At 44.0% G+C, this 18,031-nt stretch overlaps 1 protein-coding gene across 1 annotated transcript in view; it reads left to right on the top strand.

Moving 5' to 3' along the window:
- Positions 1 to 3,183: 3,183 nt before the first annotated feature.
- The window catches only part of dvl3b (dishevelled segment polarity protein 3b), a 125,748-nt gene continuing 110,900 nt past the window's right edge, over positions 3,184 to 18,031 (top strand). The window contains exon 1 of the mRNA XM_072572124.1: positions 3,184 to 3,852. Within this exon, the coding sequence (XP_072428225.1) occupies positions 3,692 to 3,852 (161 nt within the window). The 5' untranslated portion in view covers positions 3,184 to 3,691. The remainder of the gene's footprint in view (positions 3,853 to 18,031) is intronic.

Raw genomic sequence — 18,031 nt, 5'->3', positions numbered from 1 at the left:
TGGCCAATTAAGTGACTTTCTGGAGGAACCTCCTCAAGTCGCCCCATCCTCAATGATGGGAGAGTCCAGCATTCAGTGCAAAGATAAAGCTGAATCATTCGCAGCAATCTTCAACCAGAAGTGCTGAATGGATGATCCATCTTGGTCTCCTCCAGTGGTCCCCAACATCAAAGATATCAGTCTTCAGTCAATTCAATTCACTGCATGTGATATCAAGAAATGGTTGGAGTCACTGGATACTGCAAAGGCTATGGGTCTTGAAAGCATTTTGGGAATAATGCTGAAGACTGGTGCTCTAGAACCTACTGCTCCATGAACCAAGCTCTTCCAGTACAGTTTTAACACTGGAGACTATCCAATGATGTAGAAAATTGCCCAGATATGTCCTGTTTCCAGAAAAAAGGACAATCCAACCCAGACAATTACTGCCACACTCTTGTTGATTAGTCAGGTAGTGGAAGGTTTAATTAATAGTGCTATCAAGTAGCACATATTCAGCAATCATCTGTTCAGTGATACTTGGTTTGCATTCTCCCAGAACCACTTGACTCCTGACCTCATTACAATTTGGGGTCAAGAATGGACAAAAGAGCTGAATTGCAGAGGGGAGGTGAGACAAACTGCCCATGATAACAATACTATACTTGACTGAGCATGGCATCAGGAAGCCCTAGCAAGACTGGAGTCAATAGGAAACACAAGGAAATTGATTGTGTTGTTGGAGGTCAATCATCTCCACTTGCAGGACTTCACTGCAGGAGTTCATCAGGGTAACATCTTTTTAACTGCTTTGTCAGTGACCTTCCTTCCTTTATTAAGGCAGAAGTGAGGATATTCACTGATGACTACCCCATGTTCAACACCATTCGTTTCTCCTCAGATACTGAAGCAGTCCATGTCCAAATGCAGCAAGACATGCACAATGTCCAGGTTCAGAGCAACAATTGGAAATTAACATTCACACCACACAAGTGCCAGGTAATAACCATTTCCAACAACTAAGAACCTAATCCGTCATCCCTTGACATTCAATGGCATTGAATTCCCGCATAATCAACATTCTGGGGGGATTACCATTGACCAGAAACTGGAGTAGACTGTCAAAACACAGTGACTACAATAGCAAATCAGAGGCTAGTAAAATAACTAACTCACCTCCTGACTCCCTAAAGCCTGTAGACTAGTTAGTAAGGTTAGATCATACAGAATCCATGGATAGATAGATAATTGGATACAAAATTAGCTTGATTGTAGAAGATAGAAGGTGGTGGTAGAGGATTTTTATTGGGACTGGAGGCCTGTGACCAACAGTGTGCTGCAAAGATTGGTTCTGGGTCTACTGTTGTTCATCATTTATATCAATGATTTGGATGAGATTATAGGACTATGGTTAGTAAGTTTATGGATGCCACCAAAATTGGTTGTATAGTACAAAGAGATCTTGATCAGATGGGCCAATGGGATGAGAAGTGGCAGACGGAGTTTAATTTAGATAAATGCGAGATGTTGCATTTTGGTAATGCAAACCAGGACAGGTCTTACACAGTTAATTGCAGGACCCTGGGGAGTATTGTTGAACAGAAGGATCCAGGGGTGCAGTTGATAGTTCCGTGAATGTGGCAGCACAGATAGTGTGATGAAGGCAACATTTGACATGCTTACCTTTATTGGTCAGAGCATTGAGTACAGGAATTAGGACATCATGTTGTGGCTGTATAGGGCATTAATGAGGCCACTTTTGGAATATCACATACAATTCTGGTTGATACAGGAAAGATATTGTTAAACTAGAAAGGGAACAGAAAAATTCACAAGGATATTGCCAGGACTGAAGGCTTTGAGTTATAAGGAGAGGCTGGATAGGCTGGGACATTTTTTTCCCCTGAAGCATTGGATGCTGAGGAGTGACCTCCCTCCAAACCACAACTATCACCATCTAGAAAGACAAGGAAGCAGATACCTGGAAACACTACCACCTACAAGTTCCCCTCCAAGCCACTCATGATGCTTATTAGAAATATATTGCCATTCCTTTAATGTCACTGGGTTAAAATCTGGAACTCACTTTCTGATAGCATGGTAGGTGTACCTAAAGAAAATTAACTGTAGCAGTTCAAGAAAGAAACTCACTACCACCTCAAAAGTAAACAGGAATAGGTAATAATGTTGACTCAGCTAGCAAAGTGAAATGAAGTGAAATAAAAACTGCTGCCCTGTCCTTCTAGGTGGCAGGAGTCGCAAGTTTGGAAAGGGTTTTCGAAAAAAGCTTGACAGTTTGCAAAAGTGTTTCTTCTAGATGGTACATTGTGCATCCATGGTGAAGACAGTGAATGTTGAAGGTGGGTGTGGGGGTGCCAGTTGACCAGGCTGCTGTTTTGTGGATGATGTAGAGCTTCGTCAGTGTTGTTGGAGATAAAATCATCCAGATAGGGAAATCAGAGGTTATGGTTAAACGCAGGAAAGTGGTCATGAGGAACATTGTCAGATCAGCTTATGGTGGAGCAACTCGAGGGGCTGAACAGCCTACTCCTTTTTTTTAGTTTTATGGTGGGCACTATTCCTTCACATTTCTTGCACATGCCTTGAAGGGTGGGTAGGCTGAGGACTCAGCAAATGAGTGAGTTGCCATAGAATTCCTAGCCTCTGGCCTGCTTGTAGCCACAGTATTTATTTTGCAGGTGGTCAATGAGTTTCTGGTCAATGGTGAACTTTCTCTCGAACATTGATCATGGGACATTCAGTGATGGTCATGCTGTACAATCTCAAAGGGAGATGGTGATATTCTTTCCTGTTGAGATGTTCATTGGCTGACATTTGTGTGATGTGAATGTTACTTGCCACTTATCAGCTCAAGTCTGAATATTGTCCAGTTCTAGAATAGTACCTGAGCATTTACTAATTTAACTGTATACTGGGCTCTGCCTGTGTCTAATGTGCGCTATGACATCTTCTGCATTTCCACTCTTAGCAATGCCAAGTTCTATTACTGCACAATGCCAGTTTCAGAACAGCTGTCTAATGAATCATTTGCCCCAAGGGGGGTGGCATTGTGCCCTGACTTACCCCCAACTGAGTTCACTATCACTCTTCTCCCATGGCACACCAGCGGTCTGAGTGAAAGTGGGTTGTGGTGGTGGGGTGAGGGGTTGTTTGCCAGCTGTCAGCCTGCCGGCCATGGCTGGGCTGGGCTGTGCCGGGGATTGATGGCACTGGCGCTGTGACGGGGCGGCCGCTCCCCTCCCCGTCTGATTGGGGTTTGTGTGGCCGCTGTCAGTGCTGGGCGGATCGGATCGAAGCTCAGCTCAGCCTCCCGTGCTCCGACCGGCCTGTGTGGGATCGGGGCCGGGAGGGAGGGAGGTCAGAGAGGCAGAAGATACAAAGTATCGGCCAGGGAAAAGGGAACAATCAGCGGGAAGGATACAAAGTATCAGCCGGGGGAGAGGGAACAATCAGCGGGAAGGATACAAAGTATCAGCCGGGGGAGAGGGAACAATCAGCGGGAAGGATACAAAGTATCAGCCGGGGGAGAGGGAACAATCAGCGGGAAGGATACAAAGTTGCTGGCGGCAGAAAGGAGCCATCCAGACGGCTGCTGTAGCACAAGAGTCGGGCGGCCGGCTCGGAGAGTGTGGGCCTGTCGGACAACCGCGAGGGTCGGAGCCAGGGCTCCGCTGGCCTCCTGGAGCCGGTCATGGGGGAGACCAAGATCATTTACCACATCGATGAGCAGGAGACCCCGTACCTGGTGAAACTGCCTCTGCCAGCGGACAGGGTCACTCTGGCCGACTTCAAACATGTTCTCAACAAACCCAACTACAAATTCTTCTTCAAATCCATGGACCAGGACTTCGGGTGAGGCTGGGGGTGAAGGGGAGAGAACATTGTCCAAAGGGGACTGACGTGGGTGGGGGGAGTATCGGTGTTAGCTGCAGCTCCCCGGGACAGGGCTTCGGTGCTTGTTTCCGAGGGTTGGGATTTGGCCCTTCGGCTGCTCAGTGACCCGGGGCTGGGTTTATTCTTGGAGTCTGGGATGGGAGATGATCTCTAAAGGCCCCGGAATTACGTTTGTTACCAATGGCTGGGAACAGGCTTCGTTTACGCAGGAGGACAATTGCCCCTCCGAGGCCTCTCTTCCCCCACCCCCCCTTTTCTGCCCTGAATTTAACCCGGGGGAAAGATGCTCCCACCTGGGCTGCTGGGGCATTTCCCGTGGCCTTGCCCTTCCGTGTTCAATGTGTACCGGGAACCAGAACCCCTTCTCCTCTTCCTCCTCTGAAAATCCGCCAGGGGCCGGAGTCCGGTTTGGCAGGGGGTGAAACTCCGGCCCCGGGCTTCTCGCCAACCCCCGACTCCCCCAAAATCAGGCCGGGAAAATGGCGGAACCTCTTTGTTTTGAGCTTTTTGTTGTTGCTTGAAAGTTTAATATATTTTTAATGGGACAGAAAATTCCCCACGGCCTAAGCTTGGCTTCCTGGGGAGAGGTGGCGTTTCTAGGGATTAGGGAATCCCATTCCTGCTGTCAGGAGTTTGGAGAAAAGCTGCTCCAGCAGCTGAGGCCTGGAGGAGGAGGAGATGTCTCTGTGACAGCTCCAGGCATTGAGTAGGTGTTGAAATTTGACATTGTCACTCCACAGTAAGGTGGAAACCGCAGTTTATTGAGGCATTCGGATTGAGAAAATGCAACAACGGTGCATTTGTATAGCCCCTTTAACACTGCAAAAACATCCAAAGGCACTTGGCGTGAGCGTTAGCAAACAGATTTTGATAATCCACCCAGGCAGAGATTTATATTTGTTGAGGGGTGGGGAAGGTGCGAACTGGTTAGGAGCATCTTAAAGAAAGGGAGGCGCAGAGAGCAGGGAAAGAATTCAAACGCTCGGGGCCCAGGCAGCTGAAGGTACAGGCACTCTTGGTGGAGTAGTGGAACTTGGGATTGTGCCGGAAAATTTGGGAACTGTCGAGATCTCAGAGGGTAGTGAAGAGGTAGGGATGATGAAGCCAGGCTGCGAGAGTAACCATCTGGAAATGAAACAACTTGGATTGCACTTTCAAATGTAGAAAGATAAAGCCCCTTTAGGCGGACAGAAGAAATAAATAAGACAGTTTCGTTGTCCATCAGGCGTCCCTGATCATGTGTGTCACATGGGTGCAGCAATTAACCTGTCCCTGGCCGTTATGCAGACACTATTCAACTGCTGCACGCTCCAATTTCACAATGAATCGAGGTTTTATGGCCTTGGCACATCTCTGCAGTTTCATTTGTATTTCCAATATTTCTGTCAGTGCTTAAAATTTCACTTCCAATCCCCATTTGTATCCCAGTGAGTGAGTGAAAAAATGTTACGTTGTTCACTTGTACTGTGGATGTTCAACCAAACCATAGGAACATAGCATTTTAGGAACAGGATTGGATCCTTTGAACCTACTTCAGCATTCAATAAGATCATGGCTGACCTGGTTGTGGTTTCAATTCTAGTTTTCTGTCAGCACCCCATAACATTTGTTTCATTTGTCTGTCAAACTCAGCGTTGAATGAATGTAACACGTTATGCAGTACTGATAGACACAAGTCTATTTCTGTCATCAAGGAACACTGGGATGCTGGTGGGGACAAATCTAACTCTGTATAATGCAGGAGTACTTTGGTGTGTCATTGTATAATGCTGGTGTATAGTACTGGTGGGGACAGGTATGTCACTGTATGGCACTGGGATACTGTACTGGTGGGACAGGTCTGTTGTAACGGTGGGTACAATACCGGGAGGACAGCTCTGTCATTGTATAATACTGGGGTACAGTGGTGGGTATAGGTCTGTCACTGTAACATGGGTACAGTACTGTTGGAACAAGTCTGTCACTGTAACTCTGGTGTATGGTGGTGGGTACAAGTCTGTTACTGTATAACACTGAGGTACTGTACTGATGGGAGAAAGTGAGGACTGCAGATGCTGGAGATCAGAGCTGAAAAATGTGTTGCTGGAAAAGTGCAGCAGGTCAGGCAGCATCGAAGGAACGGGAGAATCGACATTTCAGGCATAAGCCCTTCTTCAGGAATCTCCAGCATCTGGAGCCCTCACTTTCTTCTGTCACTGTATAACTCTGGTACAGTGCTGGGCAGACAGGTCTGTTACTGTATAACACTGGAGTACAATTCAAGTGGAAACAGGTCAGTGCTGTACAACACTGGGGTACAGTACTAGTGGGGATAAGTATTTCTTGAGGGTGCAGTACTAGTGGGGGCAGGTTTGTCACAGTATTTGCTAGTTGATGTGTCATCATGGCATAATACTAGCCTGTGCAGAGGGAATGATTTGAGAGAATATATCCTCAACAACTTGGATTTATTTAGCATGCTTAATTGAATATAAAACATTTCAATGTACTTCACAGGAACATCATCTGATAGTATTTGGCACTGACCTCATTCTCAGGATATTGGAACAGGTGACCAAAGGCTTTGTTAGAGATGAGCTTTTACGGTGTGTCTAGAGGAGGGCGTGAGGAAGAGTGGTGTCGGTTAGGAATTGTAGGAGTTTGCTTTCTAAACAGCTGATGACATGGCCAGTAATTTGAATGATTAAAATTGGGGATGTGTGATGGATGATAATAGAAGAAATGTACATCTTGGAGCATTGTGAGTAGTGGATATAATGGATAAGATGGGGCAAGACCTTGTGAAGATTTGAACAGAGGGATGAAAATTTTAAACCAATGTCCGTCAACAAGCGTTGAGCTGCCAGGGGAAGAGAATTTGGTGTGAGTGACAGAAGGGGCAGCAGAGTGTGGATTAGCTCTAATTTTCCATGGCTGTAAGTTGGGAAGTATAACCAGGAGGAAAATAAATAACTGAATACAGAGCTAACAGAAGGTTATCTACAGGTTGTGTGCCCACATCCTGATGTGAGATTTGAAACCAAAACTGAGTCTGGTAGGAAAAGCAGAAATATTAGTTTGCAGTATTATTAACAAAATATCAAAGACTCAGCTCATACATTCGCTTAAATTCAAGTGAGCTAACATGTCATCTGTATAACAATGTGGTGGCATTGGGATCTGCTTGGTAGCACATTGGTCACTCACTCAGATGATCAGTCTCCAGCCCCTCAGTGGGAACTGAGTTCTCTGTAAGGGAGCCTATTTGTTTTATGGAACAATGTAGAGGAAGCTTAACTATGTACCTAACCCCATGCTGTACCTGCACCGGGAATGATTATGGGGATGGTGTGGAGGGAATGTTATTCTGTATTTTATCAAAGTCACAATTGACATCCTTTGTGACTATGAAAAAAATTAATTCTTACTTCATGATCTTGAAGACTGGTCTGCAGGCTTTGCAACAGTTGGCTGCACCATCCTCTTCCAGCTGGGTGGAACTGCACTCACCTGGTTCCATTTCTTTCAATCTATAGCCGAATAATCACAGGCATGGCATCCTGTCCTGCTCCTGCACAGTTACGTTTGGAATGTCCCTTGCATCCTCCTTGGCCCCTATTTGTCATCCATCTGTTGCCCCTCAGTGGCATCATCAGAAAACAGAATGCCAGGATCCACAACTGTGTTGAAGCCACTCAGCTCTATCTTTGCCACCAACTCTCTTGAATCCATCATTCTCTCAAAATTATCAGGCTGTCTACATCTTCATACCAGTGCCAATGTTACAACTGCCTATATCCACCTCTATATTATCGCTGAAGTCTCGATTGGTCTGTTGCTAACATCCTCATTCATGCCTCCAGACTTAACTATTTCTGGGTACTTCTAGCTGGTTTTGCATTCTGGATTCTTCCAGGGCCAGACAACTCTTGATCTTATGACAGTCCTGGTCAAATACCTAAACTCAAGTGGGGAGAGAAAAATTACTGCCTCCGGCAGTATAGTAGCATTTGATGGAGTGTAGGTTCAAGGGACTCCAGCCAAATTGAAATCAATAGAAATCAGGAAAATGTCTTCACTGGTTAAAGTCATAACTATTATAAGGGTGGATTATGATAGTTGTTGGCAGACTGTTCATCTTGGCATCATGACATTGGTGCAGGAGTTTCCTTGCTCAGTGTTCTAAATGTAACCATCTTGAACTGCTTTATTAATGACCTTCCCTGCACTTTAAGGTCAGAAGTAGGAATGTTTTGCTGATGATTTCACAATGTTCAGAGCCATTCGTGACTCCTCAGATAGAGAGCAACACCATTTTCTCATCTGTGTTCAGTGTGGAGAGACCTTTTCTATGTAACTAACCTCATGCTGTCCCAGTGCTGGACAGTGTAGAGAAAGTTTTGCTTTCAGTTCAAAAGAGCAGAGGGACCTTCAGTCTGTATCTAACCCTGCAGAGTGCATGCTGCCTGCCATATGAAACTGCTTCAGTTCTAAGTACTGACATATTTGTCCTTGGTGAGAAAATAAATATTGATTTAGCACCTTCCACAATTTTGGGATAAACATAACTCTCAGAAAAAAACTTTTTAAAGAAATGTCCTTTAATTAAATGCATGCTATCCGTAGGGCGTGTGTAGCAGGAATGGTTTTGGCCGATTGAGCAGCAAGTGGGGAGTTCCGATGGGAATTGCTGTCTGGAAAATTTGTGGTGCGGAGCTGACCGGAGACGTATGACAGGCAGCTTCTGGAATCTACTGGTCTCTGGCGCTGAATCAAAAACCCTGTAGTTTTAATGTGCAGTCCTGTGTGCATGTGGAGGACTGGAGGCTGCAGCTTAGGCCTGGGGCAGGCTGCCTCCTGCATTTTTAACATGGTCACGCGGTGTGATTGATCAAGTTGGTCGCAACTCGAAGAGGCACTGATGAACAGTGGGTATATTACCTGCACTGCCCTCCTATATTATAGCTGTGCTAGTGCTTTGGCAGGTGCCTTCAAAATGCTTTGGGGCAGTCTGAAGTCATGAAAGCTGCTTTAGAAATGTGCATTCTTCTTTTTACTCAGACCCAGAACCTCTGTGAGCTTTAGGAAGTAGCTGGTGTCAACACTGCCTTAGTTGCAGTATGTTGTGCAGCTAAAGGTCAAGAGTTCGTATCCCAGCATGGCAAATTGTGGAATTCAATTTTGTAAATCTGATTTTAATTTGTGAGCTGGTGGCAGGGCTAAGATGAGGTAAAAGCTGTTGGATTGTTATTAATGAAAAAAAAAGGCTCAGTGACATTCTTGAGCAAAGAGAAATCACTTTGACCTCTATCTACATCCAGATCCAAAGTAGTTAGTTATTCTCGAGTGGAGTGGCAAGGCTAATGTTTTGGGGGCAGCACGGGGGTTTGAACCCGACCGTGACAAATGGTAAAATTTGAATTTGCTAAAAAATCTAGAATTAAAAAAGCAACCCTCGCAGCAATTGTTGAAAAACCCTTCTGGTTCACTCATGTCCTTTAGGGATTGAAATCTGCCATCCTTTCCCGGTCTGAACTGTGATTCCACATCCAGCTGTGTAGTTGGTTCTTAAATGCGCTCCAATTAATTAGGAATTCAAATAAATGCTGGCCTAGCCTGCAGTACCCACATCCCATGAAAAAAAGGAACAAATCTTTGATAAGTGCTGTTCGTGAGAAATGAGGACTACATCAATTCAAGAAAGAGGTATAGCTGAGTTCAGCTAGACAGGTAACCCACTTTAACTGCCTTCAGACATGGCTTAATAGGCCTCATTTCAAAACCAATTAGGGATGTTCAACAAATGCTGATCCTGTCAATGATGCTTATGTCCCTTGAAAGACTTTTTAAAAAAATGGCAATAAATGCTGGCCTTCTTCATGTCACTAACACTCCAGAACCATGCAAGCTGTACAAAGGTGGGGGGGGGGGGGGGGGGGGGGTAGAGCTAGAGGGAATAGGTTTAGGGTGAGAAGGGAAAAATTTAAAAGGAACCTAAGGGACAACTTTTTCATGCAGGGGGTTTTGCGTGTATGGAATTAGCTGCCAGAGGAAGTGATGGAGGCTGATACAGTTACAACATTTAAAAGGCATCTGGATGGGTATATGAATAGAAAGGGTTTGGAGGGATAAGGGGTGGGTGCTGACAGGTGGGACTAGACTGGGTTGGGATATCTGGTCGGCATGGACGAGTTGGACTGAAGAGTCTGTTTCTGTGCTGTACATCTCTGTGACTATGATTTTATGTGGGCAGCATTACAGAGATGCCAATCTTTTTGAATTGGTTAGGGATCCTTTAATCTCTGAGGTGTTATCAATGATTGTATCAGTTAGCATTGATAAAGTATTATAACTTTGGCTGTAAAATGATTCTTGTTTGGTGATGAGTTTCTTTGAACTAATGGTCACTTCACCCTAATGTTAAGTTAGTGATTAGTGACTGACTTGGTGTTTGTTATATGTCCTGCAAAAAGCCAGTCAATGTTTTTTGTGTTGAGTGTGATGATGTCGTGGTGATTACGTTGCAGTTCCAAGAACAGGGAGAGAGGCTGGTCCATCAGGAGGCTCATTTTCAATCAGAGTCAACTGTGAATCATAGATTTGAACATGAGAGTAATGCTTCTGTGATCCATGTTTGTTGTCATAGAGTCATCGTCATAAAGTTATAGAGAGATATAGCATGGAAACAAACTTCTTGATCCAACCTGTCCATGCTGACCAGATATTCTAAACTGAATGAGTCCCATTTGTCAGCATTTGGCCCAAATGCCTCCAAACCCTTCCTATTCATGTACCCATCCAGAAGGCTTTTAAATGTTGTACCTATATCCGCCTCCACTACTTCCTCTGGCAGCTTGCTCCATACTTGCACCACCCTCTGAAAAGGTTGCCCTTCACATCCCTTTCGAATCCTTCCCTCTCACCTTAAGCCTTTGCTGTTTAGTCTTGGACTCCCCTACCCTGGGAAAAAGACCTTGGTTTTCAACCTATCCATGTCCCTCATGATTTTATAAGCCTCTTAAGGTCGCCCCTCAGCCTCTGATGATGCAGGGAAACTAGCCCCATACTATTCAGCCTCTCCATATAGCTTAAACCCTCCAATTCTGGCAGCATCCTTGTAACTCTTTTTCTGAACACTTCCAAGTTTGACAATATCTTTCCTATAACAGGGAGACCAGGATGCCGAGTGGTATTCTAAAAGTAGTCTAACCAATGTCTTGTACAACTGCAATATGACCTCCGAATCTCTACACTCAATGCACTGACCAATGAAGGCAAGCATACCAAATGCTTTCTTCACCACCCAGTCTACCTGCGACTCCAATACACTGCGTTTAATACTCCTGGGCAACATAGCTGATTAACTGAGTGCATTAGGCTGACACGTTGTATCATATTCTCAAGTTCTGAAGTGGGAGTGTTTGATTATATTGGATGGAATGTTGATTGTTATGGGACACAAGTAGGAGAGTGTGAGTAGACAGAGCAGGGCATTAAAAGTCCTGATGAAGGGCTTTTGCCTGAAATGTCAATTTTCCTGCCCCTCAGATGCTGCCTGACCTGCTTTTCCTATTCAGCACCACTCTGATCTAAACTATTGAAAGTTATGTATAGTGAGTAGAATAAGACAATAGAAAATGTATTGGTTATGTGGGGAATGGAAGGGTGAGGGATAATTCCAGGTGGTATATTTAAAGGTTATAAGAAAGGTATGGAGAGTGAGCAGGGAGGGATATTAAACTGGGAAGGATATTAAAATCTATGGGGAATTAGTAAGGGAGTTTTGGGGTTGGTGGTGTGGTGGAGTGAAGGTTGGATATCAGCTTCTGAGAAGTGAGCGGAGCAGAGAGATTTGCCTGAATAAAATATTGAAGGGTTTGGAAAGCAAGCAAGAAACAGGGATAAGACTGGGTAGAATGTTAACAGAGACTATAGGGAGTAACAGAATGACTGGGTGAGGTATTAGACTATAAGGACTGCAGTGGTGAGATTAATGCCAGCATAGACTTGTTTGTTTGCTGAAATATTTTGTGATTCTAATAAACATTTGGCAATAGTTCCATGACTGGCACAAGAGAGTCAAAACCCAATTGTCATGGTGCAGACCTGTTCTTGCCCTGAGCGATAAAATCCTATTGTACACAGGAAGCACTCGCTTTCCTATTTGAGGTTTGTTTAGTTTTGTAATTGCTCCTTTCCTCTGGTTTCAGGTCTGCATTTCTCTATAATTGATTTTAACATCTGGTTAGTGACAGGATGGGACCCATCCTGTTCTCAGTGCAGGTTTGCTCCATTTTGGATCAGGAAGCAGAGATACTGTAGATTGGTTTCTAGTTTCTGTCAACAAATCAGATTTAATTTGGTATATCAATCATTGACTTCAAAACCAACACAGAATTTGTGATAAAAGTTTTAATCTTTTTAACATTTTTAAAACTGTATTCTTTCATAGAATATGGGCATCACTGGCAACGTCAGCATTTGTTGCCCATTCCTGAATGGCCTTGACTGAATGGCTTGTTGGACCATTTCAGAGGGCAGTTAAGAGCCATCCATATCTTGCTGTAGTTCTGGAGTCACATGTTGGTCAGACATGTTAAGGACGGCAGTTTTCCTTTCCTAAGGGTCATTAGTCAATCAGATGGGCTGTTACAGAAATTGTTGCCAGTATCGTGTCACCCTCACAAGCACTAGCTTTATATTCTATATTTTGCTCATTAAATTTAAACTCCACCAGCTGCTGTGCTGGGATTTGGACCTACATCTTCAGAGATTTAACCTGGGCCTCTGGATTGCTAGCTGAAAAATGTGTTGCTGGAAAAGCGCAGCAGGTCAGGCAGCATCCAAGGAGCAGGGGAATCGACGTTTCGGCATAAGCCCTTCTTCAGGAATCTCTGGATTGCTAGTCCAGTGACATCACAACTGGTCTCCCTCAACATCAACAAAATGATGCAAAAGTGGAAATCTGGAATTCAAAGTGAACTGCCCAAACACTGAATGGATCAGGCAGCATGTGCAGAAGCAGAAACAGTTTATGTTCCTTTATCAACCAGAAATTCTCTCTTCCTGCAAATTTTAACCACCCCCTGTTGTGTATATGTCACATTGTCCATATTATACTTTACCAGGAGTAGAGCTGGAGGGTGGACTTGATGGACTTGACTCCTGTCTGCAAGGGATTTGTCTGGGTGCTCCAGTTTCCTCCCACTGTGTAGGTTGGCTGAATTGGCCATGATAAATTGTCTGTAGTGCGCAGGGATGTGTAGACTAAGTGGGTTAGCCATAGTAATGTGGGGTTATGGGATTAGAGGATAGCGGGTCTGGATTTGGGTAGGATGCTCTTCGGGAGGATTGGGATGGACTCGCTGCGTCGATCGGCTTCTTTTCACACAGTAGGGGTATCTATGATTCTATGATATGAATACAGTTTAAAATCAGTAGTAGCAGTTTTGAGACAGGAAAGGTTTCAACAAAGTCCTATAGAAAGAAGCAGATTCAATCTCAACTCGAGTATTATGTCCACTTCTGGCCATTGCATTGTGGAAGATGTCAAGGCTTTAGAGAGGATGCAGAAAAGATTTATGAGAAACAAATGTGAATCTTTAGTTACATGGACTGCACAGTTTGGAGTTGTTTTCCTTGGAGAAGACATTTGAGAGTGTATTTGTTCATGCGGTTGAAATCATGAGGTTTTTGGACAGAGTAGATAGAGCACAAGTGTTCTTGTGAAATGGTTGAGAACCAGAGTTCCCCAAAGTAAAATGACTATCTAAAGACCCAAAGGTGACACAAGATAACGATTTTGTACACAGTGAGTAATTAAGTTCTGGAGTGCACTGTCTGAGAGCGTGATGGATAAAGATTCAATCATGCCTTTGAAAAAAGTTAAGATTTGAAGAGAGCGAATTTGCAGATTTCTGGTGAAGACCCCTCCCACCCCAGATATGCTCTCTTCCACCTTCTTCCATTGGGCAGAAGACACAAAAGTTTGAACACCTGTATGAACAGATTCAAGAATAGTGGACCTCTATTAAGTCTGGTCTCTCTCTCTCTCTCTCTCTCTACATCTTCTCTGCGGCTACAATGCTGTATTCCGCAGTCTGTTCTGCTACCCTGATGCACTTTGTATGATACGATTTGCCTATAAAGCACACAAAATGACACACTTCACTCTATCTTGGTAGGTGTGGCAACAATAACTTAATCAATCAATCAATCATTGGGCCAAATTAGCTTCTTCTGTGTGTTAACCATTCTGTGATTCCATTCTTTTATTTTCTCGCTGTTATGAAATACTAAAATGATTGACAGAACAAAGATTAGCAGATCTGTTGAGCCTATCCTATTCAGCCTTGTTGCAGCTGACAACAGCAGCAACTTGCAGTTGTAAAGCATCTTTAACAACATTTTTTAAAAAAGCTCAGGGTGCTCCATGGGAAAGGGTAAAGGATAGGTGGTGACAGAGTTGTTCAAAGAAATTGGTTTTAGTGGAATCTTGATGGAGTAGAAGGAGGTGGAGAAGTTTAGGAAGGCTTGGGGCTCAAGGAGCTAAAAGCACAGCCACTAATTGTGAAATGCTTAAAAAAGGAGGTGCCTAAAAGGCCAGAATTGGACTCCTGTACGTAGGCCTGTAGGGCTGCAGGGAGTTGCAGCGATAGGGTCAACGCCATAGAGGAAATTGAAGACAAGGATGGGAATATACAATTTGGACCAGACCCTGGGCCATTGTTTTGAATGAGTCCATGGGTGGAAAATGAAAGGCTAATACCATTACTCCCCTACATATCATATGTACCTGAATGAGTTCAGTTCTGTTTTTAATATTGGAGGTGAATTTCCACTAATTGCACCTGTAACCTCATCCTCGAAGGACTTAGGTGTATATATTGCCTTTCATCACCTTTACAACCAATGACATACTTTGGAAATATATCCACTGTTGTAATGTGGAAAACCTGGCAGCAAAGTTGCACACAGTAAGATCCTACAAACAACAATATGACAGTGATCAGGTAATCTCAGTTTAGTGTTGATTGTTATTTGCTCAGCACAACAGGGAGAAATATTGCCATGCTACACTTCTTAAAATATTGCCTTTGGGATCTTCACATCGACCTCTGAGGGCATATTGGCATTCAGTTTAGCATCTAATCTGTAACACAGCAGTCCAGAGCTCCCTCAGTACTAGGCAGTCTCGGTAGTGGGACTTGAACCCACAACCTCCTGACTCATAGGCAAGCGTGTTAATTACTGAGGCACAGCTTATGCCAAGTGTTAGACAGCTCACAGTGCTTTGTTAACCACAATGGTGCTGTGCATTGTGGATCCAAGGTCTCTGCTTATTTTAGTTGCATGTTACAGTCTGCGACAACAGTTCCAACGAACACATATCCTCACACTGAGCTGCAGTGTAATTGAGAGTTGAGCAGGGAGGACAAGGCAGGAGGGAAAAAGTGAGGGAGGGAAAGTGACATGAGGAAATGATGGAGTGCTGGATGAGACAGGAGAATGGGGGCTGTCTTCATATGTACTGCTCTATATTAGTTGTACTGAACTGTGGCTCTGTGAATTTTTGACTCCCCAACAATGACACCATGTGGAAATCTAATGACAACACCTTTATTCCTGGGCGATGTTTCCAACTTTTACTATTCTTTTGTTTTAATTTACATCAAATGCTCATCTCGGTGTGTTTTTACCTGACTTTTTAATGCTTTTAACACTTGTGCTGTATCTCCTCTGTTTCTCTTTTTTTCTGCTACGGTCTTTCTATGCCTTTTACTGTTAATGTCTCTTACTGTGGTTGCCTCAAATTCAGTCTCTTGTTCCTGTCCGTTTTGTCTTTGAAACAATTTTTTTTTTTCTTTTCCTCTCCGAATTCTTTAGCCTCTGTCTCTCAGTCTAGTTGCTTTCTCACTTTTTTTTGTCTGTGGCACTATCTCTTACCTTGTTCGCTATATTGATACCTCCCTCCTTTAATCCTATCCATATGTCAGTGTTTGCCTTGTGACTTAAGAACGTTTTATTTACATGCCACAGATCAACATTAGATCTAGAAAAACCCAAAGATTCAGGTATTACCCAAAGGTGCTGATATGCCTTTGCAGTAGAGATTCTATTAATGCGCAAGGAGCAAGCTGTCCAGTGAACTGTTGCACTGCCTGTGTGTGAACAATAGACAGGCAGATGGACAGATGTAGCAGACCCATTCTTTACATGCATGACTTACATGTACTCAATGGAAAGTGACAGTTTCTAGACATTACTAGCTTCATCAGGGACAATGCTTTGCAGATATTTGAATAATGTGTCTTGGGGAGTGGGGTGACATTTTCAAAATGTGTCTGTTGAATAGTGAAAAACATCAGCAAGCGAATTCTACATTCTGTACTTTGAAGTTTGTATAATGCAGCGAACATTTCAAATTGCAAACATCAGGATACTGATGGGAACAGGTCTCTTGTCACTGTATCACACTGGGGTGCAGTACCAGTGGGGACAGGTCTGTTACTATGTGACATTGCGATATGGTACTGCTGAGGACAGGTCTGTAACTGTATAACATGCATACGATACTAATGAGTTTAGATCCATCATTGCCTGACATTGGGGTACAGCACTGTTGGGTTTAGGCCTTCACTGTAGAACAATGAGGTACACAACTGATGGGAACAGCTCCGTCACTATGTACACTAACACAGTACTGTTGAGGACATGTTGTTCTCTGTTTAACACAGTGTACAGTTATGGTGAGATAGATCTATTGTCACTGTATATTGTTGGATTACAGTATTGGTGGGAACAGGCCTGTCATTATATAACATTAGGGTGTAGCCCTGATGGGGGCAGGTTTTTTAAAGTTCCTTCATGGGATATGGGTGCCGCTGGCTGTTCCCGCATTTATTGCCCATCCATAATAGCCCCTTGGGAAGGTGGTGGTGAGCTGCCTCCTTGAGCCACTGCAGCCTTTTGATGTAGGTAGCCCCACAAGTTGATTTTAACTCCGTGATACTGAAGCACTGGTGACACTTTTCCAAATTAGGAGGATGAGTGGCTCGGAAGGAAACTTGCAAATGGTGGTGTTTCCATGAATTCTTTATGATGATGGTGGTTGCGGGTGTCGGAGGTGCAGCGTAAGGGGTTTTGGTGAATTTCTGCAGTTCATCTTGTAGATGGTACACCTTGCTGCCTCTGTGTGTCAGTTGTGGAGGTAGTGAATGTTTGTTGGGGTGGTGCTAAACAAGTGGGGTGCTTTGTCATGCAAGATGTTGAGCTTTCTTTCATTTGTTTACAGGACATGGGTGTTGCTGGGTAGGCCAGCATTTATTACCCATCCCTGATTGCCCAGAGGGCAGTTGAGAGTCACCCACTTTGCTGTGGCCCTGGAATCACGTGCAGACCTGACCAGATAAGGATGGCAGGTTCCTTCCCTGAAGGGCATTAGTGAACCAGATTGGTTTTTACTGACAGTTAACATTGGTTTCATGCTCATCATTAGATTTTTAATTTCAAATTTTTATTGAGTTCATATTCTACCATCTGTCATTCCAGGATTCAAATCCAGGTCCTCAGATCATTACCTGGGTCTCCAGCACCATTCTAGCGATAATATAACTAGGCCATTGCCTCCACCAACATTGTTGAAAGTTACTGGAGCTGCACTCATCCAGAAAAGTAGGGAGTATTCCATTACACTCCTGAATTGCGTCTTTTAAACAGTGGTTTGGGGAGTGAGGAGATTTGGTACATGCTCCTAGGCTCTGAGCTGGCCTTGTTGCTATTGTATTTAAATCGCTAGTCCAGTTCAGCCGTTGGTCAAAGTGGAGTACTCAGTGATGGTAATACCATTGAATGTCAAGGGACAACGTTCAAAATCTCTCTTTTCACAGATGATCATTGCTTGGCACTTGTCTTATTTGAATGCCATATGCTTAGATATTGTCCAGAGTGTGCTGCATATCAGCACAAACTGTTTCAGTATCCAAGGAGTCACAACTCCTTGTTGAACATTGTACAGTGAGCAAACATCCCCACTTCTGACCATTTGTTGGAAGGAAGGCCATTGAAGATGCTGAAGATGGTTGGACCAAGGTTACTATCCTGAGGAATGCCTACTGAGATATCCTCAAACTGAGGCAACCTGTCATTGTCTATCAGC

The sequence above is a fragment of the Chiloscyllium punctatum genome, chromosome 6, assembly GCF_047496795.1.
Source record: "Chiloscyllium punctatum isolate Juve2018m chromosome 6, sChiPun1.3, whole genome shotgun sequence".
NCBI classification, from domain to species: Eukaryota; Metazoa; Chordata; class Chondrichthyes; order Orectolobiformes; family Hemiscylliidae; genus Chiloscyllium; species Chiloscyllium punctatum.
This window is presented reverse-complemented; position numbering and strand designations above follow the sequence as displayed.